We start from the raw sequence: 25,230 nt of genomic DNA, 5'->3' as shown, positions 1-25,230 counted from the left end.
GACCACAAGGGTCTCAGAACCTGTCAGTTGTCAGGCTAATGTCACCAATGCAGCATATCAAATACTACAGGAGGACCTGATGGTGATCTTACTACGATTGTTCAAAACAACAGCACCCTATTAACAAATATCCGATGAAGAACCTCTTAATTTACTTGATAAATAAAATTAATTTGAAACGTTGCAATGTTTAAATTTACCCAAGTTCCAATCTCGCTGAATGACAGTGCAGTTTTTGTGTAAAGTTGGGATTAGTACGGGCAGAGAAGAAGTTCCGACAAGTGAAACTTAAACATGAAATATCCGTAAACAGGAATCAGACATCGCATTACTTCTTGGTCATACTCGCTGTTAAACATTCTCAAAATCCAATCGAATCTACTCCCAGCAGATGTAAATACATTTCAAATACCTGAGTTAAATCTTCACAAATTTACCGGTTGACGCATGAAACAGGCCGAAAACTACGTTTCATGGACGAGGATTACACAGTTCGTTGAGGTAATGAAATAAAAAGGACTACAAATTGGTAGCTACAATGAATTGTCTTTCGTCATTATATTTTTCTTTGTATTACTCTCCGGTTTCAGTAAGATAATGTAACATTTCGGTGCAAAAATGCAGAGGAGCAGACCAAAGCTTGATGCCCAGATAGCGAACATTTCGACAGCAACAGTGTACTTTCCTGGAGAGCTCACATAAGCTGGAATAAAAGTTATCCAAACAGCGCAAAAAATCAGCATGCTGAAAGTGATGAACTTGGCATCATTAAAGCTGTCCGGGAGCTTTCTGGCAAGGAAAGCAAGTACTAAACACACAATGGACAACAGAGCAATGTAGGCCGACACCAAGTAAAAGGCGATCAATGAGCCCACGTTACATTCCAGAATAATGATGTCTCTGTAATGTCTCATGTTTTTCAGGGGGTAGGGAGGTGACACACTCAGCCAGACAACGCAAACTATACCTTGCAAAAAGGTAAGGACAAATACACCCAGGCGTTGCTGCGCTGGTCCAAACCAGTTCATTACGCTGCTGTTAGGAAGGGTTGCTTTAAAGGCAACCACGACAAGGATTGTTTTGCCTAAAATGCAGGAAATGCAGAGGACGAACACAACCCCGAAAGCTGTGCGGCGCAACATGCAAGACCAGCCGGACGGTTGTCCGATGAAGGCGAGCGAACAAATGAAGCAAAGCAAGAGAGCGAAGAGCAACAGGAAACTGAGCTCGGAGTTGTTTGCTTTGACCATAGGGGTGTGTCGATACCGGTAGAAAATTGCAGCTGTGGCCAATGTAAAACACACTCCAACGAGAGCAAGGGTCACTAATACAAACCCCAGGACTTCTCCAAATGACAGAAACTCAACCTTCTTGAGAATGCATTGCGTCTTTGCGTTATTGGACCAGTATTCCGATGGACACCTGATGCAATCCGTGGAATCTGGGAAAATGAGAATTTTACATGAAATATGTGGGAACTTGGAACTGTGGAAATGTAAGAAATTGCTGAACATCTCAACACTTACCAGTGACGTTGCTGATTTCACCATCGGCGCACTCTACACAGTTAAAACAACATATCGGCTGCCCTTTCCGGGTGACTTTTCTTGTTCCACGGCGACAGGGTTCTGAGCAAACAGCTCGTGGGATCTGCAGAAGGGCAAAACGTCCTGATGGTATTAATTGGAAGACTAAATAATGCAGCTGAGCATGCTGAATAACTGACAGAAAACCTTAGAATTGAGCTTGAGAAGGAATAAAAACTAAATAACCAATGAATTTTGAAATGTTAATTGTAGGCTATATTATGAATAAAGAATGAGTAGCAACACACGGTAAATGCTGAAAAGACCACTTTGAGACTTTGGAAGTGAAGGTGTTTTGCTTCATTTAGAGCAGATAAAATCCGGTTTTCAAAATTGCGGTTCTCCGGAAATAAGCGAGTAAGAAGTGTTAAATGAATGCATCTGATTACATTCCTAACACATCCCTGGTTTCTCCCTGATAGTCTTCAGTGCTCTATCGGTTATGGTGTGAGACCTACTTTGGTTGCTCTTCCAAAAGTGAAGTATACCACACTGCTCTGCATCAAATTCCATCTGCATTTTCTGCCATTTTTCTAGCTGTTCCAGATCCGGTTGTTAGTCTCTTTGCTGTGCAGTACATGGGACTGCAAATTCTTGACAAACTCCCATGCGAGAGATTGTGAAAAGTTTTACCGAGGTCATGGACGGCCTTGCCTGGTAAATTCCTGGAAAGCATATAACGTTGATAAGACACGGCATTCCACCCACAAAACCATGTTGAATATCCCTCAACTGCCCTTGTCTGACCAAATATTTATATATCCGGACCCTTAGAATGCCTTCTAATAACTTTACCACTGCTGATATCAGCCTCATCGGTCAAGAGTTTTTTTGAACTATACTCTAAGCCCTTTTAAAGTAACAGAAGATCATCAGCTATTCTTCAATCCTCCGGCTTATCTCTCGGGGCAAGGCATGTTTTATATAGCTTTGCCGTGGGACCCTGTAATTTCTGTACTCGGCTCGAACAGAAAACTCTTTGCCAAATCCTAGGATTTATCCACGCTAATCTTCCTCAGTCAATACCTGCTTAACCCGTAGCCTGAATAGTGTCCATGATTACGCTGCCTCTATGCCTCAATTCTATAGACTTGATGTCAATCTTCCGACTAAATACAGATTCAATACATCCATAGAAAATCTCCATAAGACCATAGACTCAGGAGCAGAATGAGGCTATTGGCTCATCAAGTCTGCTCCAGTCTTCAAGTATGGCTGATCCTTTCTTAACCTCCTCACCCCCGCACTCCACCCCACGCTCCTGTATCCTGAGTCTGTACCCTTTTGTCCTAGACTCCCGATCATTGGGAAAACTCTTTCCACTTCCACTCTGTATTGAACTTGAAACACTCGAAAGGTTTCAAAGTGTACCGCTCTACCCATCGTTCTAACTTCCAGTGGGTACAAGTCCAGAGCCGGCGCACATTCCTCGTATGATAAACCATTTGATTTCAGGAATCATCCTTCTGAACATCCTGTGAACCCTCTCCAATAGCAGCTCATATTTTCTTAGTTGAGAGGCTCAAAACTGTCCAGAATACTCAAGGCGAGGCCTCACCCGTGCCTTATAAGGCCTCAACATCACACCCCGCTCTTGTATTTTCTACCTCTTGAAAAGAATGCCAAGATTGTACTTCTCTTCCACACCAATGTCACAACTTGTAAGTTATCCTTTCGGATGTTCTTCCCAGGGAGTCTCAAGTCGCTTTGGATCTCAGAATTTTGTACGCTCTCCCACTTTAGAAAATAGGCGGCACATTTATTTCTACTGTCAAAATGCATGACAAGGAAAATAAGGCGGAGCTTAGCAGGCTTAATGGCCCAACAGCGACTCTTTTCTTTCCATCTGCAGACACCGCTGTATTTCCATCTTTAATATCTCTATGTTTTCCCTTTCAGGGTTCTTTTGAGGGCCCTGACCTGGAGTTTCACGGTGATTGAGATTCTTGGCGGGAATGGGAAAGGAAACCCTCTCGGGATTTGATAACTGGCCGTTGTTCGGCACACTGAGTGCTCCGTCTATGAGCTGCGCTTGCCTTCGGAGGACCGAGTTTTAGTGGATCTGCAGACGGGGGATATCGGAGTTTGATGTGAGAGCAGAAGGCTTGAGTGTCGCAGGAGATGGAAAATTTAAAGCTGTGTGTCCAGAGAGCCCAGATTTTGGGCAGAGAGCTCGCAAACATTGAAACTGAGACACCTCTTTCTCCTTTATGAGAGAGAGAAAAAGCCTGGTGTGTGTCAAATGCCGGGTAATGAATGTGGTCTTTGGAGTACTGCAGGTCTGTGTCTTTGGTGTAGCTTTGCTCATGCTGGAGTACTTGGTGGCGGATGCCGATACTTTTTTGCTGCTGGTAGGTGGGCGAGGGGGATTGTTGCTTGCTGCTGCTTATGCGCGGGAGGGAGGAGAGCTGGGGGGTGGACTTTGGGGTCCTAATATTTAACTGTTGTTCATTTTTAGGGGACACTCGTCTGTTTTCGTGGATGGTTGTGAAGAAAGTGCATTACAGGATTTATATTGCATACATTTCTCTGACACTAAAAGTACGCTTGAAACCTTTGAAGGATTTGACCAACAATATATTTCATTTTCCATTTTCTTGCCTATATTCCTGATTTATGTAAGTCCTCTGCGCACTATTGGTTTGCTCAAAACTACTCGCCCCACCCCAATCATCGTGTCATCTGGAAACTTGTCAACAAAGTCCTCTATTGCGTCATCTAAATCATTGATATCCAGCAATAAAACGATGCGGTCCCCACACTACTCCCTGTGGAACACCACTAGTGATTTACAAACAACCAGTAAATTATCGTTTTTTTCGCATTCACCGCCCCCTACCACTCAAAGAATGCTCTAACCATTGACAGTAACTTCTCTGTATTACGATATCAAGGGCGTTCTGAAAGCCAAATTCTACAACATCCACTGTGTCCGCTTTATCCAACTTTAAGTTCCAAAAGGAATTCTAAAACGTTCTTCAGGCAAGCTTCAAAGAAACCACGGTCAATTCCCCATTCTGGCAGTGATCCACTCAAAAATGGCCTCTCTTTTTATTGGATCTTGCCAAGTGCATCATTATGCAAAATTCAATATTTCCTCGAGGATCGGCGCGCAAACTGTGCCGACTGTCCCTGCTCACTTCTTTTAAGGATACCAGTATTCAAAGCAAACCATCCCTCTCCCAGGCATGTAACTATTTTACATTTCTTCAAAGTAGAAAATTGCCCTAACGCATTTTGTGTCACGGTATTCTGTAAGAAGGACGTCAATTCGGAGCATGGAAAACTCAGACGTTCACATTTGCCATCAAACAGAATTGGCTGACTAATCCTAATCATATTATGCGTTTTCAAATGTTGATAAAATCCTGCTGTCAGGATTATTTCCATCAACTTACCAACCATTGAAGAATGACGAACTGGTGTATAATTTTCTGGGCTATCTCTATTCCATTTCTTGAATAAGGGAACAGCATCTGCAATCCTCCAATCCTCCAGAACCAACCAACTTCCCGTCGATGATGCAAAGATCAGTGCCAGGGGGTCAGCAACCTCCTCCCTCTCCTCTCACAGTAGTCTGGTTACATCTCGGCCGTCCCCGGAGACTTATCCAACTTGATGCTTTCCAATAGCTCCAGCACATCCTCTTTCGTAATGCTCAAGCTTTTCAATCCGCTGTACGTCATCCCTACAATCGGCAAGATCCATTTCCGTAGTGAATACTGAAGCAAGGTATTAATTAAGTACCTCAACTATATCCTCCGGTTCGATACACACATTTCCACTTGATTGGTCCTATTCTCTCACGTCTTATGCTCTTGTTCTTCACATGCCTGGAGATGCCTTGGAGTTTTCGTTAATCTTCCTCGCCGAGGCCTTCTAATGGCCCTTTTTGGCTCTCCTAATTTCATTCTTAATTTCCTTTCTGCTAGCCTTATGATCTTCCAGATCTCTACCATTACTTATTTATTTGAACGTTGCGTAGGCTTTTCTATTCCTCGTGACAAGATTTTTTTACAGCAATTGTACACCACAGATTCTGTACATTACCATCCTTTCCTTTTCTTATTGGAACATACGTATGCAGGGCACCACGCAAATATCCCCTGAACATTCGCCACATTTCTGCCGTAAATTTCCCTGAGAATATCTCTTTCCAATTTATGCTTCCAAGTTCCTGCCTCTTAGCTTCACATTTCTCCTTACTCTACTTTATCGCTTTCCTAACGTGTCTGTTCCTATCCCTCTCCAATGCTATGGTAAAGGAGATTGAATTGTGGTCATTATCTTCTAAATGCTCTCCCACTGAGAGACCTGACACCTGTCCGGGTTCATTTCCCAATACTAGAGCAAGTACAGCGTCTGCTTTTCTAGGACTATCTACATACTGTGTCAGGAAACATTCCTGAACACACTTGACAAACTCCAGCTCAACAAAACCACTTGCTGGAGGGAGATGCCAATCAATATTTGGGAAATTAAAATCTCCCACCACGGCAACCCAGTTATTCTTACACCTTTCTAGAATCGGTCTGTCTATCTGCTCCTCGATGCCCCTGTTACCATTGGGTGGTCTATAAAATACACCCAGTAGAATTATTGACCTCCTCCTGTTTCTAAATTCCACCCACAGAGACTCAGTAGATAATCCCTCTATGACTTCTTCCTTTTTCGCAGTCGTGACACTCTCTTCGATCAGCAGTGCAAAACTCCTTCCCCTCTTATCTCCCTCCCTGTCCTTTCTGGAACATCTAAAGCATGGCACTCTAAGTAACCATTCGTGCCCTTGAGCAAGTCTCTGCAATGGCTCTGCAAAGTCACAGCTCCATCTACTTGTGCACGCTCTAAGCTCATCGGCTTTGTTCATGATGCTACTTGCGTTAAAATAGTCTCATCTGAAAACATTGGACAGAGCGTATTCCTTCCTTATCACCTGCCTATCTTCCTTTTCGCACTGTCTCCAAGCTTTCTCTATTTGTGTGCCAACCGCCCCTTCCACCGACTCTTCAGTTCGTTTCCCACTCCCAGCAATTCTAGTCTAAACTCTGCCCAAATAGCCTTAGGAAATCTCCCTGCCAGGATGTTGGTCACCCTCCGATTCAAGTGCAACTTGTCCTTTTTCTTAAGGTTATGCCTGTCCCAAAAGAGGTCCTAATGTACTTGAAATCTGAATCCCTACACTTTGCTCTAATCCCTCAGTCACACGTTTATCCTCCACCTCACTCCATTCCTATACTCACAGTCGCTTGGCACAGGCAGTAATCAGGAGATTTCTACCTTTGAGCTCCTGCTTCTCAACTTCCTTCCTAACTCCCTATCGTCTGCTTTCCGGACGTCCTCCTTTTCCTACCAAGATATCTGGATTACCACTTCAGGATATCGTGGACTCGATCACTAACATCCCAGACCCTGGCACCTGGGAGGCAAACTACCATCCGCTTTTCTTTCATGCGTCCACAGAATTGCCTGTCTGACCTCTAACTATAGAGTCCCCTATTACTGCCGCCTTCTTCCTTTTCCTACGCTTTTGAGCCACATGGCCAGAGTCTGAGCCAGAGGCGCGGCCACTGTTGCTTCCCCCAGGAATGCCGCTCCTCCCCGACAGTACTCAAACAGGAATACTGATTGTTAAGTGGGACAGAAGTCCTGTTTCAAAGACGTTTTTGTTAGTACAGGGATGGGACGTGTCTGTAGGTCTATTGGGCGTGTGCGGGTCGATGGGACTGGGACGTGTAACAGTTCCGCACAGACTAGATGAGCGAAAGGGCCTGTTTCTGTGCTGTCGTGTTCTGTTATACAGTGATCTTATGACTTTAAAAAATCCACACTGGCGTTAAGCAACACTATCGTATGGTGAGTAAATGTTGCTGCGGGAAGAGGAATCAAACTTACTTTCTCACAAAGACACAGTGATATAAGAGTCGCCCATTCGATTCCTCGATATACCATGGCTGGCATCAACTCCCGTTTCGTGGAAGTTCAGCTTCCGCCTTAGTTCCATTCGAATATCTATCTGTTTCCAACTTAAACATAGCTCATGATCTAGCCTTCACCACACTACGCACCTCAGAATGAAATGATGAAGGCCGTAACTCGTGATTTTCCCCATTATTACATACCCTCCAGCCGCTCAACCGAACTCAACATCGACCCTTAACATTTGAATAAGATAAACCCTCATTCTTCTAAGCTCTTAACTAAAGAGGCTGAACTGTGGAGACTGCACCTTACATTGAATTAAGATAGAGCATAATCGAAGATATCTATTTCTGCAATATCACCCATATCACAGACATGCATCTCTTTTTCATTTCGCCAGCGTAAAGGCATGGTAATGAAGCCCTACCACATCTCCGGCCGTGCTCCACCTGATTTTCTCGACATTCAGCGTTAGTTCGTGCCCTGCCGGAGCCGACCCGTCATAATATCCGACATTTACAATATCGACACTGCCATTGAGATTCGCTTGTAAGTTCACGAATTCGTATCTTGGCACCGGGTCACCATTTTCATCAAAATATACGGTTTCTCCCACTTTCGTTGTGAAATTCACGGTGCGGAGGTAGTGCAGCAACTAGGGAGGAAGGAAACAATGGAAGCTATTCTTGAACCGGTGCATGGATTTGGTGTACATAAGTACTGACAATCAAATTTACCATAAACGTAAATGATTGAAATGTGCTGCCTTGTAAATAAAGAAGTGCCGTATATTTGAGACTGCCGAATATCGAATCTGGCATAAATAGCTGATGCAAAAAATATTGCCAGTGACCAGGCTTCAGCTGCAGCTGGAACTGGGTCGACTGTCAATTTACCTCCAGAACTGGTACCTGCCCCGGTAATTCCCTGCAGCAGTCAGATTTTCAGCATTGATATTGGAAGCGAGTCAGAAGTATAACGTAGATATTTTGTGAGGGTAGATGGTGTTAAAGGAATAATACAATACATTAATTAAAGGAATAATTGCTGTGGAGTCCCAGGTATAGCCACTGAATAAGGAGGTGTGGTTTGTAGATATAAAATATTTGTTTTAATTCGTCCTCTGCGATTGCACGCCACTGCTAAGCCGAAAGAGTGTAGCCTTTTTCGAACTAGTCTGTTGCAAGATGCCTCTTCACGAGCAGTTAATACAGAAGAGTAAATTCCATAAGGATCTAGTCTCCGTAAAGCAGAAAATGTTTACCAGGGCCCTTGCCAGCCTTCATACGTCAGCTAAAGTCCTCTGCTAATGCTCGACATTGGTGGAGTTTGCACCTCAATACATTAGCTACTCCATTCCAGACTTACAGCTTAGCGTGCTATATGCATAGGAACTGCAGTCTGAGATGCAAAAGATAAAGGCATCTTCACCCAGGTGAAGGGGAGAGCTTTACAGATCAGCGCTGCATAGCCGTAACAGCGGTCAAAGGGAGTACGAGATTTCAGTAGCAAGGTCGAATAAAAACAATACAGGGGCAAATGCTGAATATTGCTGAAATGAGACAGTGTTAGAGAAGACAGTCGTTTGGATCTGGCTCAACAGACGTCTACTATAATCGCCGTGGGCAACACAAGCTTTTTCTTGCTCATTCGTCGTCTGTTAGTATATAGCCAGGGCAGAGAAAATGGCATTTGTACTGTGTAAAGGCTACGTGAGTTCCGAAAGACCTCCAAACTCTAAAACAGCCACATCCGTACCACATTCAACGAGCTACAGCCCCTCAAAGACAGAGAATTAGAGCTGCATCCTGAAATGCTTTTGTTTCATCAGGGAAACAGTGGAAATGATCGTCATCTGCCATCGAAAGGTGGTCACTCCAAGGTTGCAGGAGGCATCTAAGTGGGTGACTGAGAGTAAAGGGAACGGAACTAGGCAGTCGATTTCGTGCGCTGCTCTGGCTGTTCCCCTCAATAATGTATACCTTTTTTGATACATTTCAGGGGAGTCACAGCGAACGAGTTTCTGGTACTGTGCCTGGCGATATGGTCTGTTACTGAATGTGGCGCAGTGTCGCAGAAGGGAACGTGGCAGAGGAGGAATGTAGTGGTGATATGTGATTCCATAGTTAGGAGGGTCTGAGACGCGGTAGAGAAGCCCTAATGATACGCTGTCTCACGAGTGCCAGAGTCATGAACATCTGGGATACTGTATATGACATTCTAAAACGGAGAGTGAGCAGCCTGACATTTTGGTACATATTGGTAAGATTGTCCTAAGAATTGGGAAGAACTTAGAAGAACGATGGCGTCTTTGCTTGAATCTTCAGAAACAACTCTACTTTTATCTTTAATATATCTATTTTACCTTTTCAGGGTTCTTTTGAAGACGCCGAACTGGATTTACACGCTGACTTCGATTCTTTGCGGGAATTGGACCCCCTTTGGGTATCTCAGGACTGGCCGCTATTCGAAATGACAAGCACACGGCCTAGTTAACTAGTGTGCCTTTAGGGTTCCGGGATTTCGTGGCTCTGGGGCCGGCGGACTTGAGGTCGGTGTCGCTGCAGGAAATGTGCGTGTCGTGGGAGACAGAAGATCAAATGCAGTAAGCTGGCTTCTGGCTGTGTGCCCAGAGACTCGTTCTTTGGGCAGAGAGCTCGAGAGAAGTGACGACACAGATTTTTAATATCGTAAATTACGAGTTGTTTGTTATGCCTCCCCTCTAGCTGTGAAGGCGACACGTCTTTTTCCCCTGTTATCTCGAATACCAGGTGAACGAATAGTCTTCGGGGTACTAATAGAACATAGACTAGTACAGCACATTACAGGTCTTTCGGCCCACAATGTTGTGCCGACCCTCAAACCCTGCCTCCAATATAACATCCCACCTTAAATTCCTCCATATACCTGTCTAGTAGTCTCTTAAACTTCACTAGTGTATCTGCCTCCACCACTGACTCAGGCTGTGCATTCCACGCACCAACCACTCTCTGAGTGAGAAATCTTTCTCTAATATCCCCCTTGAACTTCCCTCCCCTTACCGTAAAGCCATGTCCTCTTCTAATGAGCAGTGGTGCCCTGGCTATTCAGTCTATCTATTCATCTGAATATCTTGCACAGCTCCATCATATCTCCTCTCATCCTCCTTCTCTCCAAAGTGTAAAGCCCTCTCTCCCTTAATCGCTGATCATAATCCATACTCTCTGAACCAGGCAGCTTCCTGGTAAATCTCTTCTGTACCCTTTCCAATGCTTCCACATATTCCTATAGTGAGGCGACCAGAACTGGACACAGTACTCCAAGTGTAGCCTAACCGGAGTTTTATAGAGCTGAAAATCTGTGTCTTTATCGATGCCTTGTTGCACGCTTGAGTACTTGGATGGAGGGTATCGATGTATTTATTGCTGTTGGGGGTGGGGGATAGTCGTAGCATTGCTGCGCTTATGCGTTGTGTGGGAGCTGAGGGGCTTTGGGGTTCTAACATTTAACTGTCATTCATACATCGGGCCACTCCACGGTATTCGTGGATTTTTGTGAAGAAAAAAAAGTCAGAATGTATATTGTATGCATTTCTCTGACAGTAAACATGCCTTTGAAATATTTGAGAAAGCAAAGAGAGAAAGCTCTAAAGAGAGAGCCAGATCGAATTTTGGTAAACAGAACCTCCGGGGTAACAATCTTTACCTGTTCAACGCACCATTGAGGGCAAGAATAGGGAAAGAGTTGGCAGTTCAATACCTGGCTGAGAAACTGAGAGGGCAGGGTTTTAGAGTAATGATTCATTGGGATATCTTCTGGGGAATTAAATTATTTTTGCAGGGCGATGGGAACCAGAGAGATGGGACTGTAGATACGAATGTTGGTTCACAAACGGAGGTAGGGTGTAGTGAGGCTGTAATCACGAATAGGTAGATGATGGGGAAAATTGCAGTCAGTCCGAGGGTTTGAAATGTGAAAGGGTGACAAATTTGAAAAGTTTGACCTGTCATGGGCAAACCGAGCTTGAAACGGGGTCCAGAGTTGACCCTATGAATTGTGCTGCTATTGGGAGAGGGGGGGGGGGGGGCGGAGCGGTGGGAGGCGTCCAGCGCACATGAGAGAGAGCAAGAGAGCGAGAGAAGATTAATGTTATGGTTTCTTCTGCCAGCTTGTTTACCTTTTTCCCAAGAACACTTTGCCTGCTTGTTAAGATTCCTGCAGGAAGAGTAGGGCGGTGCAGGTTGATGGACAGCCAGTGTCCAGCATGTGGAGATCAAAAGCTGGTCCGCTGGGACACAGACAGACACACCACTGGATACTGAACGAGCTTTGTGCACCCACAGGAAGGGGGGGGGGAAGGGTTTGGAGGATCAATTCGGGGAAATCGATCAGTGGTTCAAAGTGTGAAAAGGTGAGACCGGTGGGGAACTATTTGTGTGTCCTCCCTTGCCTTTGTGATAGTTCCACCACTGAAGAACGGTCGTATGTATTATCGTCATAGTCGGTGACCACAACAGGACTTCGGAAGAGAACGGGAAGATCGACGGCAACGGCATCACCTCTCATCATCTCTCTCTCTCTCTCCAACGTTACTTAACCAACTACCTCGACCTGAACTGAATTCTCTTTATCATATCGTAAGACTGTATCCATTTATCCCTGGGTTTGAAAGAGCCTAGTTGTGTTCCTATTTCCACACTTCTGTATATATATCTACATATTATTGCTAACCTGCTCCATATATTTGCATTCTATAGTACTGTATTGCTTAGTTATAATAAACACTGTTAGTATATAGCAATACCAGACTCCAAAGTATGTTCCATTTCTGCTGGTTCTATAACCCGGTCACGGGGTACGTGACAGACCAAAACAGGGTACAACGTGTTAACTTCGATTGCACACAGTATACGGAACATGGTAGATCATCGAGTAGCCAGTTAGAAATTCGCAGCTATGATGTTTTGGACATCAGGGAGGCTTCGCTTAAATGCGTTTGTAATAGGCAGCTTAATATACAAGGATGCATAATCTATTGACATGACATCCACGTAGGCAGAGGATGCGGATTGTCGGTGCTGGTAAACAATGAAATCAAATCTATAGAAACCGATGACATGGGACATAGAGATATAGGATCTTTGTGAGTAGATTAAAAAAAACAACTAAGGTAATAAAACTACAAAGATACCAGTTATTTACAAGCCTTCGAACAGTAGCCAGGATGTGGTCTAAACATTACAGTCGGCGACAGAAATAGCATGTCAAATAGCCCATGTTATCTTAGTCACGGGGTATTTCAATATGCAGATAGATTGGGAAAATCAAACTGATCCAGGATTCTAAGAGAGAGAATTTGTGAAATGGCGCATCGATGTTTTTTTTTCTCTGGAGCAGGGTTGTCGCCGAGCCCAATAGGGGGATGGGAGTGTTTTGTAAAAAACCGGATATCATTAGCGAGCTCAAGTTACAGAACACTTGGGAAACAGCAATCATAATATGATAGGTCCCTCTGGGCATTTGGAGAGTGAGCAGCCAAAGTCAAATATACTGGTACCACAGGGTATCATAGAAACATAGAAAACCTACAGCACAATGCAGGCCTTTCGGGTCACAAAGTTGTGCCGAACATGTCCCTACCTTAGAAATTACTAGGGTTCCCATAGCCCTCTATTTTTCTAAGCTCCATGTACTTATCCAAAAGTCTCTTGAAAGACCCTATGGTATCCGCCTCCACCACCGTTGCCGGCAACCCATTCCATGCAATCACCACTCCAAAAACGTACCCCTGACATCTCCTCTGTACTGACTCCCAAGCACCTCGAACCTGTGCCTTCTTGTGGCAGCCATGTCAACGATCAATACCTCTCATCATCTTATACACCTCTATCATGTCACCTGTCAACCTCTGTCGCTCCAAGGAGAAAAGGCCGAGTGCACTCAACCTGCTTTCATATGGAATTCTCCCCAATACAGGCAACATCCTTGTAAATCTTCTCTGTACCATTTCTATTGTTTCCACATCCTTCCTGCAGTGTGGCCACCAGAACTGAGCAAAGTAATCCAAGTGGGGTCTGGCCAGGGTCCTATATAGCTGTAACATTACCTCTCGGCTCCTAAATTCAATTCAACGATTCATGAAGCCCAATAAACCTTATGCTTTCTCAACCACAGAGCCAACCTGCACAGCTGCTTTGTGCGCCGTATGGATTCGGTCCCCAAGTTCCCTTTGATCCCCCACACTGCCAAGTGTCTTCCCAGTAGTACTATATTCTGTAATCACATTTAACCTACCAAAATGAACTACTTCACACTTATCTGGGTTGAATTCTATCTGTCACTTCTCAGCCCAATTTTGCATCCTATCAATGTCTCGCTGTAACCTGTGACAGCCCTCCACACTATCCACAACACCCCAACCTTTCTGTCATCAGCAAACTTACTAACCCATCCATCCACTTCCTCATCGAGGTCCTTTATAAAAATCACGAAGAGTAGGGTCCCAGAACAGATCCCTGAGGCACACCACTGGTCACCGACCTCCAAGCAGTATAACAAAAGGAACTAAAGAGGCACGAGATAGAAGCTGGATAAGATTTAGTGGAATGGTCCCTAACAGTGAGAAGGCAGAGTAGCAATTGCTCGAGCTTCTTGGAAAAAAAATGGAAGGTGTGGGATAGATGAATGCCAAATAAGGCGAAGTATTCTAAAGGCCTGCATCATGATGCAAATGTAGCTGATAAAATAAGTCAAAGGCAACATGAAAACCGAAAAGGAGGGAATGTAATACAGAACAAATTAAAGGAATTAGGAGAAGGGAAATTATAAAATAGCAACAGAAAGCAACCGAAAGCATGAGTGGAAAAGAAGAAATATAAAGGCAAGCAGCCAGAAATATCAAATATTGGTAGAAGAAACTTTCTTTCAGGTATATAAAGAGTAAAAGAGGTTGGAGTAAGTATCGGACGACTGGAAAACGACGGAGAAGAAATTGTAACAGGGGCAAGGAAAAAGCAAACGAACCGAGTGAGTATTTTCAACCAGATTTACAGAAGCAGTCACCAGTCGGAGTTCAGGAGTATCAAGGGACAGAAGTTCGTACTTCTGCGATAACTACGGAGTTGGTACTAGGGAAACAAAACGGTCTGATGGTAGATAGGTCACCTGGAATTGATGGAGTGGCCCTCAGGTTTCTAAACGTCGTAATTGAGAGATTGTGGAGAATTTAATAATGATATTTCAAGAATCTGTAGATTCTGCATGGTTTGGGAGGACTGTGAAATGTAAATTTCACTCCACGCTTTCTTGAAGGGACCGCGTCCACAAGAAAGAAAGTTATAGGCCAGGTATCCAGACCTCAGTTGCTGGGACAATTTTGAAATCGATTGTTAAGGATGTTGTTTCTGGGTATTTGGAGTCACAAGACAAAGTAAGCCAAAGCAATGATAGTTTTCTTAAGGGAAAACCGTGCCTGACAAATCAGTTGAAAATCTTTGAAGAAATAACAAGAATAATAGAAAAAGCAGAATCGATGTATATCGTCTAGTTCGATTTTCAGAAGACCTTTGAGATGGTGCCGCACTTAAGGCTGCTAAACAAAATAAGAGTCTATGGTTTTCCAAGAATAGATTGAGCAACGACTGATTGGCACGAGGCAGAGAGTGTGAATAACGTGAAACTTTTCGGACTGTCCGATGGTAACTAGGTAATGATTTGTACAATGAAATTGATGGCACTGTGGTCAAGTTTGCTGATGACATGAAGACAGGTGGAGGCGAGGGTAGTATTGAAGAAGACGGCTGGCTGTCGAAGGACTTAGGCAGATTAGGAGAATGGACAAATAGGTGGCAGATGCACTATAGTGTCGCTAAGTGTGCGATCATGGACTTTGTTAGAACGAATAAACTATAGACTATTTGCAAGGCTCTCGAAAGTTAATTTGCAGTTTCAATCCATGGTGAGTTAGACGAATGAAATCTTTGCGCTGCTTTTAAGAGGACCAGGATACAAAAGCAAGGATGTAGTGTAATGTTAGGGACCGGTTAGATGATACCTGGAATATTGTGAGACGTTTATAAAAGCATGTACTTTCGTTGGAGTGGGTTCAGATGAGATCAACGAGAATGATTCCGGCAATGAAATAGTTAGCATATTTGCAGCTGTTGAAAGTTCTAGGCTTGTTCTCTCTGGAATTAAGTAGAATGAGTTGGGAATGTTACTGAATCCTGTTGAGTGTTGAAAGGCCTACTAGAGTTGATGTGAAGAGGTGTTTCATTTGGTGGGGTATTCTAGCACCAAAGGCTACAGTCTCAATATAGAGCGATGTCCATTTAGCACAGAGTTGAGAAGGTAATTATTTAGCCAAAAGGAGGTGAACCTGTGGAGTTCGTTGCTATAGGAGGCTGTGGAGGCAGGTAATCTGGAGCAGTTTAGGCCGAGCTTGATAGGTTCTTGATCAGTCACAGTGTGAAAGGTTTTGGGAACAAACAAGAAAATGTGTTGAGAGGAAAATCGATCAGCCATGAAGAATTGGCGGGGCAGACTCGAAAGGCCGAATGGCCTAAACCAGCTCCTATGCCTTATGTCCTTATGGTCTCAACCATTTTCGTAGAATTACTGCTTGATCGCCACAGAGGGAATTCTTTGCTAAAATATATCCGTCAGTGGTTGATTACCCGCATGTTAAAATTGAAAGACATAAGCTACAAACTGCAATCTTACCTGTTGGTGATATCTATTTGGTAGTTTCTTTGATAATGACATACAGGCCTACCTGCCAAGGCTCGAAATTTGCAATATGCGCGCATGAGTTATTCACAAAGGGTCCGTCTCCTTCGACACAGGTGAACATGCCGTGCAGTGCGTGAGCAATGGAATAGACCGCTTTATACACGTGGTATGAACTGCCATCCATTATTGCAGGAAGATAGCTATTTTCTATCCCCTCCATCTGTTCCTTTCCAGTGCATTGCCGAACTTGATCTCGAGAGTTATCGGGAATTGTCCTGTTGTCTATGTTAAAGGAGCAGGTGAATAAATTTTCCCAAAACTCCATCACCAAAATATTGTCAGGAAAGTTGGAAGGGTGGACATTTTGAAGATAATCTCTGAGGTCATCTATCTCTGTCCTTTGCGTGGCTGGACCAATTGTCCCGGTGAGATAAATTGCTCTTTGTTCAGGTGGAAGAAAGTGCCTTGTCACCCAGGATTCACTTCCAATCCATTGTATGCCAGTTACATTTTGCCGCCAAATCTCATTCAATAAAATTCGCATTTCACCATCGTCAACAAAGGCGACTACCACTTTAGTAGACGCCTGTTTAATCACCTGGACAATTCTCCTAATTTTCTCTGCCGAGTCGGTCCTGTAAAATGACTCAGAGTAGGCAATGCAGACGCCAAACCTTTCCACATGTTCCACAAACCCTTGCATTCCGAAATTACCATAATCGGTGTTACTTCGAATGGTTCCAATCCAAGTCCAGCCAAATGTTCTCACCAGTTCAGCGAGGAGTTTGGACTGGTACTGGTCACTGGGGATAGTTCTAAAAAAGGTGGGGTATTCTCCCTTATCGCTGAGACAGGAGCAGGTGGAGTAGTGACTAACCTGTAGAAAGGAGATAAATTGATAAATAACTGGCTTGTGGTTTTAAATGAAATTGATTGATTGATCCTCGGCAATAACTATGGCATTTTAAATACAACATGAAGGAAGTGAAAAATATAAAACCGGAATTACTGAAATAATTTACATTCCACCATAAACTACTTACTTATTTTTCTGGTAGTAAATCTCTGAGAAGACAAATCACGATAATTATATTCGTATCAGGTCGCCGCATTACAGGAACGATGTGGAAGCGATGAAAGAGGTGCATAAGAGATTTACTAGATTTCTGCCTAGATTATATGTTATATTCTATAACGAGAGTTGTGATATATTTGTATTCTTTTCACCAGATTGGCTGAGCCCGAGGAGATATCTGACAGAGGTTTAGGAGAGGCATCGACTGAATGGATTACCGGTATCTCTCTTCAAGTTTTAAATATCTAAAACAGAGAACGTTCTTTTAAAGATAAAGTGTTTATGCTTAATATAGATTAGTCAAGCAAAAGTTTTACAGAGAGGGTGGAGGTGCCTGTATTATGCTGGCAGTGTTTATTGTGTAAGCAAATAGGACGGACCTTTTCAAGAGACCCTTAGGCACACGAAAGTGCATACAACGAAGTACGAAGGGCTCTGCATAAACAAAAGGGACCAGTTTAGTTATGAACTTAGTTAATTACTCTGGCAGAGCACAACTGGGCCAAAGGTTCTGAACTTGAACCGTTTGTTATTTGTTTTATTACGCGATGTTTAACAAGGGCTACATTATTATTTTTTTTAGAGTTACTTACTGGCAATTTCTCATAACACTTTCTAGTGGAAATAAGATGCCATCCGTTTGTCGAGGTCGACTATGGAAATTGCGTCCCAGCTATCTGCATGATACGGAAGACACGGCAGGAGGATGTGGATAGTTAACGGTTAAGCATGCAGCAGACTCCACTTCTCCACGCAGCTGTTGAATCCAAAGAAACATGAAGTCCGACAGTGTTTGTCTGCAGCAGCTTTTCAGGAGTTACTCGACCGCGTTGAACTCAACGTCAACTGCATTAGGAAGCTCACCTCCGGAATTTTCCTCGGGGATTGTTCTTGATATTTTCTCCATGAATGGGTATATCCGCAAGCCAGAGTACGTCTGAGTTCAGAATTTTCTTTTTTTTTAGATTAACTGTAGACCACGGATAACGAGCTCCATATACTGGAAGCGACAGGTTTAATGCTCAAGAAAATTCGCCTTTCCCCTCTCTCCCGTCCGTAGAAACGGTTCCGCCGGGCCTAGTAGTTAAGTCATACGTGAAGGCAAGGAGCTATACTCGATTATTAAGGGCTATTTAAGATATACGGTATTGGGAGCACTTATAGTTAGTGTGAGTTCATCTGCACTACCTCTCTGATCTATAACACCTGAGGGAACCTCAGCTGGAATAGAAACGCGATAAAATATTATATATGATAGATATCAAACACTCTAAACATCTCAGTATATTAGTAACGATTTCATTGTGTTACTATTCCAAATTAAGGCGCGTGAAGATCATATGTTTGTGCACCTGAGAATAACGATACTTGTACCGCCAGAGTAAAAATGAAGTAAAATATTCGACACATTACCAGCGGAATGCCGAAGGGTCCAATTGTCCTGGAGGTTACGATGGAATTTGTAGATATGTCGCAACAAACAATGGCGGCGACGTTGGAGGAACCTCTACACTGAGGGAATTCAATTGATTCCTCATCTCCGTTGATCAATGCGAGCGCTGCTTTCGATGCGATCGCCGAGGTCGAGCAGTCATCGTGTATCTGATACCCGAGTGTGATTCCCGGGAGGAGATTCTCATTCCGGTTTATTTCCTCAATGGCAAAAATCATTGTCTGCACCAGTCGGAAGATTTCAAAATCAAATCTGTGGGATAAATGTAAGAAGAGATGATAAAAGCGCTTAGATTCCGAATTTAATCAGATGTCATGTCAATGAATTAAAATGTAAATGTTTTCTTGTTTTCGATATAAGATGTTCGCAGTACTGACATCGGCGCAGTATGCACACTGGTTTTTGTTCATTTCACTAACTCAAGATACGAAACACCGCATTTCACAATAAACAGGAGTCAATGCATAATATATGATAGGGCACGACAGGAACCATGATCCTAGTAATGCTGAGCGCTCGGATAACTGGAACAAAGCAACACACAAATAATGCTGGAGGAACATAACAAGTAGGGGAGTATCTTCAGTGTGAAATGGATAGTCACGCTTTTTACCGAGTCCTTTCATCAGGACTGGAATGGACGCGTGGAGTATTTCACATAGTCGAAGAAGCGGAGCCTGGTTGGAGCCGAGCAGCTCTCCAGTCATGATGAATGGTTTCCGCCTTAAATATCGACCCTTTATCCTCCTTTGTAGAGGCTGCTCACCCGCTGAGTTCCTCCACAATTAAGTTCTTCAGAACAACCAAAAGGTTAACTTGTAGATTGAGTCAGCGTCAGGATGACAAATGCGATGTCAGTACTAATGTCATGAAGTCTAGAAAACAAGAAAAGGGATGTGATACCGAGGCTTTATAAGGCACTAGCGAGGCCTCACCTAGCGTACTCTGAACAGTTTAAGGCTCTTCATCTGAGCAAAGATGTGGTGGCATAGGAGAGGGTCCAGAGCCGATACCCAAGGATGATTCCGGGAATGAAATTGTTATTATATGAAGAACCTTCGATAGCTCTGTGCCTGCATTCGCTGGGATTTAGGATTAGGTAGGATGGCATCCAAACATTTGGAACGTTGAAAGACCTAGACAGAGTAGATGTGAAAAACATTTTTCCTACGGAGGTGGGCGGGGTGATCTAGTACAAGAGGGTACATCCTCAGGATAGAGACCCCCCCCGCCATTTCAAACAGACATGCCGAGAAATTCCGTTAGTACGCGGTGAATTTGTGGAATTTCTTATTACCGGTATCTGTGGAGGCTAGGTCATGGGTGTATTTAAGGCAAGGATTAATAGTTTCTTGATTAGATATGGCATCAAAGGTTACGGGATGAAAGCCGGGAATGGAATCGAGAAGCTGAAAACAGGATCAGACATGATTGCTTGGCGGAGCAGACTCGATGGGCCAAATGGCCTAATTCTGCCCCTACGTCTTATGGTCATATGTTCTTATGACAACCTGATTATAAGTCACAGCATTGCACGTAAATTGCATTCCTGAATGAAATCAGTACACTCTTGATCGTATCTTAGAGTCGAAGTCAGGCTTTGAAACTACTGTCGAATGCGTCGAGTCGAAACATTGTCTGTGTATTTCCATCTACAGATCCTGCCTGAACTGCTGAGTTCTTTCAGCTGTTTACATTAACTGTTGACTCCATCATCTGTCGGCTTTTGCGTCAACACTGATTATACCTCCTGCATAGATTCCCTAACATCTATCATAGAATTCGCCACATCACAATGGAAAACCATTGACTGGTGCAGAGCGGCCGATGGTAGTTTGATTTTAATGGACACGCTCTTTTCGGTTAATACACAATTCCTAAAAGAGGCATAGCGATAGCTCATCAAGCACATTCCTTAGTCAAGATGCACCGTTCGACGTGTTTTACTTGGATCTTTGAGCTGGAAACCAGACGCAATTGTGCTCTTCACTACACCGTACGATGAAAAGTAAGGCATAATATTACCTACAAAGCTGAATTTTTGTGCATGATTGTGCCTTAATCTCATTGTGGCAGTGTAAATACTAAATAATAACATTTCTGCCTGTAAGACAAAAGAAGACTTTAATTCAAACACTTCCCTTTGAGGTGCCAAATTGATATTCCACCACGCTGCCGAAGAGCAATAAAGGACAATGTCACGGTACACGAAATATCAGCTCATAAATAGGTCTGAATTTGAAAGATTGACTTAATGCGTGTAAACGATTTCTCTTAGACTGTATGATGACGAAATGTCGGTCTACAAGAGGTAAGCTTACCTTTTGCATCCAGTACTCTTCGGTGTATAGGTAAATGTATGGAAGTCATGGATCGGATCATGCATTGCAAATATTCCGCCAAGAATGAGATCACCATCCTTGGCTAAATCCGGTAAATTGTCTTTAGATCGATGCTTGCAGAGGATTCCATTCGTTTCTGTCGCAGCGGCAAGGAACACGAAAAGCAGATACTGAGACATTGCTCTGTTACATGAACCTGTGACAGTCAGACCATCGTGTATTTATATTGTCTCTAATACGAAATGAAGTCCCAAAGTGGTTTAAACGTTCAGCCACTGTTGTAATATATTATGATCCCCATGATGATATGATACATTAGGGACACTTGTATTATTCTAGTTACATCTGATTGATGCCTGGGGAATTTTGGAGAAATATGAAATACCCTTTGTTCGATGCAAGTAAATCTGCACTCCCAGCAGGGTGGAAATATTTTCCAATGAATGAAGAAGTAACGCAGAGTGTATAAAAGTTTCATGCTTCTTATAATTGGCACCTTAGATGTAATTTAATCATTAAACAAACGACCCAGTCATGAATACACGGAATTAAATCTAAATTAAAAACAACTTCAAAAACAACTATAGCTGCACACATCAATGCTCACGAATGCAGAAGACATCAGAAAGATCTGGATACACCACAGTCAATCACAGCAAAAACCCCTCTCCACCATTGAGTACATTTACGTGGAGTACTGCCACAAGAAAGCAGCATCTGTCATTGAAGAAAACCACCATCGAGACCATGTCCCCTTTACACTAATACCATCGGGCAGAAGCTATAGAAAAATTAGGCCCATGCCTCCAACTTCAGGTACAAGTGTTACCCAGCAAACATAAGGCTCCTGCACGGGAGTTGCTGTCTATTCTGAACTGATTCCACTTGCAAGTCCCTTTTAGAACACAGATTCACAGTTGTATTTTCTTTTGCAAGTTCAATCTAAAATAAATTTCTTTCAGTCTCTTCGCAGCCAAAAGAGAAAGGGAACCAGGTCACTACCAATCCAGATGCCAGCATTTGCGTCAATGGCTTCACTCTCAGAACTCAGGCATCCTGATAGATTCACTGAAGACACTCATTTGGAAAATATCAAACAATAATGACGGGTGAGAAACATGATCAGCAGTCTGATACCGAGAAAGAACGATTTCTGAGAGGCAGCAACAGTTCCACGATTATTCTCAACACTGGTGTCACACAAGTCTGTGCATTCGACACACTACTCTGCTAGGAAATCCTAGTACGTTATATCTATTGACACCATTTAATTACCTTGTTGGTTACATCGTGAAAATTTCCAATACACTTGTTGATCCATTTCTCTTTCATAATGACAAATTGACCTTGCCTAATTGTGTATTGGCTTGCTGTTATAATATTGCCTTATAAAACATATTTCAGCTTTTTCACACCAACTTGTGTTTGGTAAACTGATCCGCAGTTCCCTATATTATTTCGTAATCAGGATTTGTGTTGTGTCACGCTTACTGCTCTCTTATCCATTCAGACGTTTTCGCAGACTTTTACTTTTGGAACAGCGAAAACAACGAAATTGCTGTCCCCGATAAAAACCTAAGGGAACACCAAAAAAGCCAAAAGAGTCTGACCTGTCCTTTTGCAAAATTTCCTTCTTTTGTAACATAAAGCTTTTCAATTTCCACAACTGTCTGTTGCCCTTTGGTTACTGTGGTCTTTGTAACGCTTGATGTATGTTACATATCAGAAGTGAAGCCGTAAGTAAATAACAGCGAAAAAATTATTTAGATCGAAGTTATGCAGATTTTTCAAAGAATGAAAATGTGTCCGAATAATTGACCTTTGCCATTCAGCTATATAATGTTTAATATCCTATGATTGCATATTTTTCTGCACTAACCTCTCATTCTTGTTTTCATTTATATCCGGAACACAAAATCTCTGTTTTGTGTAGTAAAGAATACCAAAGTTTCATTATCCTATTTGAGAGGAAATTTCACCTTATCTCAGTTCCGAGTGGTTGTTCTAGACTCCCCAGCCAAGTGAAACATTCCTCTGCTTCCACTCTGATGATATGGTTTTCCGTCCCGTCATCTCATTTTCTCTGCAACACAGGAAGTAACCCCATTCAATGTCTTTTTAAAAAGTAAAGCTACCATCACAGGTCAATTCTTCTTCTTTCTGAAAGGAGGGTAATACAGATGCATGTCATGTCCTGTTCAGGAAAATTGCATTCCGGTTTGCCATCTGGTCTATGTTCCTGATTCTAGGTTTTCCGGGTTTCGCCAGTTTCTGTTGAGGGACTTGGTTCTTGTTTGGGCTGGCTTCATAAGTAGCTTCAGGATTCAGCCTCAGGGTACTGGATTGTTCCTGTTCAAACCCCTTGTCTGTATCCCTTCTCTTTAGCTTCCTGCCGGGAGCCTTGCTTTGCCTTGCCTCGCCTTGCCTCGCCTCTGCCTGGAGCCTTACCTTGCCTCGCCTTGCCTCTGCTGGAGCCTTGCCTCTTCCTGGAGCCTCGCTTCGCCTTGCCTCTGCCTGAAGCATTGCTTCACCACACCTTGCCTGCGACTTGACCCTTGCCTCGCCTTGCCACACCTCTGCCTGGAGCCTTGCCTTGCCTCGCCTTGCCTCACCTTGCCTCGCCTTGCCTCTGCTGGAGCCTTGCCTCTTCCTGGAGCCTCGCCTCGCCTTGTCTCTGCCTGAAGCATTGCCTCACCACACCTTGCCTCCGACTTGACCCTTGCCGTGCCTCACCTTGCCTCTGCCCGGAGCCTCACCCATTTTGGAACTGTCTGTCTGAGTCCACGCTTTGGCTAGGTAGGTCCGGCCGTTTTTCCGCTAACTAGAGTTGGGAACAGTCTCGTCGTGTTCTGTGTTCTGAGTAATGAGTCCCGGCCCTACGTCCTGTACGCAAGGAGGGGTCCCGGCTCGCTGTTCAATGTTCCTGTTTTTCCCTCGACCTAGGCTCTGGGCTCTCGTCATGTCCATGTGCGTCGCCCAGCACTGGAGTATCATGCCCGGCCCGGTGCAAGGATTCCCTCGTCCTGTGCTAGTGTTCCCTTGTCCCGTCCAGGAGTCTCGCGTCCAGTCCTGCGTCTCTCCTCGTCCTGCAGCCACGTCTTGACCTCGCCGGATTCTGGAGTCCGAGCCCGAGTCGAGACCCAGGTTCTGGGTCCTTGTCCAGACTCTGGCTCGGAGTCCAAGCTCAGGCTCCTAGTTTCTAGTTCCATGTCCTGGTTCCGCTATCCTCGTCAAGTCCTCGCCCAAGCCCCGAAACCTTGTCTCGTCCGGGGCCTTTGTCATGGCCAGCGTCCTTTCTTCTTCACTTCCCTTGCTTCCTTCTGATGCCTAGTCCTGTTCCTGGTAGTTCAGTGTCTGTGTCTTTCTCTTGGGTCCACTCCCATCGCCCTCCTTTATGACACCGCACTACTCATTTGTACCCTCTATAACTTCAGTAATGTACTACATTTTATTTTTAGAATAAAACAAAGACAAATGATACTGCAGATGTCAAAATGTAGAACAACCCAAGCAAGTGTTGAATGAACTCAATAGGTCAGGCAGCATCTTAGCGTACTTCGGGTCGAGACCCTTCATCAATACTGAAAATAGAACAATACAGCACAGTACAGGGCCTTCGGCCGACAATGCTGTGCCTACCCTTAAATTCTGCCTCCTATTTAACCCTCCACCTTAAATTCCTCAAGATACCTGTTTAGTAGTCTCTTGAATTTCACTAGTGTATCTGCCTACACCACTAACTCAGGCAGTGCATTCCACTCACCAACCACTCTCTGAGTAAAACAAACCTTCCTCTAATATCCCCCTTGAACTTTCCACCCATTACCCTGCCCTCTTGTATTGAGCAGTGGTGCCCTGGGAAAGAGTGGTGCTCTGGCTTTCAACTCTATCGATTCCTCTTAATATCTTGTTTACCTCTACCATGTCTCCTCTCATCCTACTTCTCTCCAGAGTGTAAAGCCTTAGCTCCCTTAATCTCTGATCATAAGGCATACTCTCTAAATCAGGCAACATCCTGGCAAATCTCCTCTGTACCCTTTCCAATGCTTCCACATCCTTCATATAGTGAGGCGACCAGAATTGGACACAGTACTCCAAGAGTTGCCTAACCAGAGATTTATAGAGCTGCATCATTACCCCGCGACT

The 25,230-nt window shown here is 43.8% G+C and overlaps 1 protein-coding gene across 1 annotated transcript; it reads right to left on the bottom strand.

The window, feature by feature from the left end:
- Nucleotides 1-533: 533 nt before the first annotated feature.
- On the bottom strand, nucleotides 534-18,960 carry LOC140724662 (extracellular calcium-sensing receptor-like). The gene is made up of 5 exons (XM_073039087.1): nucleotides 18,703-18,960; nucleotides 16,258-17,091; nucleotides 7,933-8,160; nucleotides 1,527-1,650; nucleotides 534-1,441 (listed from the first exon to the last, which is right to left on the bottom strand). The coding sequence occupies exons 1-5, from the start codon at nucleotides 18,958-18,960 to the stop codon at nucleotides 534-536; spliced, it is 2,352 nt and encodes a 783-aa protein (XP_072895188.1).
- Nucleotides 18,961-25,230: the final 6,270 nt, after the last annotated feature.

This window comes from Hemitrygon akajei, chromosome 3, assembly GCF_048418815.1.
Source record: "Hemitrygon akajei chromosome 3, sHemAka1.3, whole genome shotgun sequence".
NCBI classification, from domain to species: domain Eukaryota; kingdom Metazoa; phylum Chordata; class Chondrichthyes; order Myliobatiformes; family Dasyatidae; genus Hemitrygon; species Hemitrygon akajei.
The sequence above is the reverse complement of the archived record's forward strand: the minus strand, read 5'-3'. Positions and strand labels throughout refer to the sequence as shown.

Excerpts from the sequence above, each read along its gene's own strand:
- LOC140724662 (XM_073039087.1), bottom strand. The coding sequence starts at position 18,960 with ATGATTTTTGCCATTGAGGAAATAAACCGGAATGAGAATCTCCTCCCG. Across the intron at positions 8,161-16,257 it reads CAAATTTCGAGCCTTGGCAG|TTGCTGCACTACCTCCGCAC; the intron begins GTAGGCCTGTAT and ends CTTCCTCCCTAG. Across the intron at positions 1,651-7,932 it reads GGAGCACGGCCGGAGATGTG|ATCCCACGAGCTGTTTGCTC; the intron begins GTAGGGCTTCAT and ends GCCCTTCTGCAG.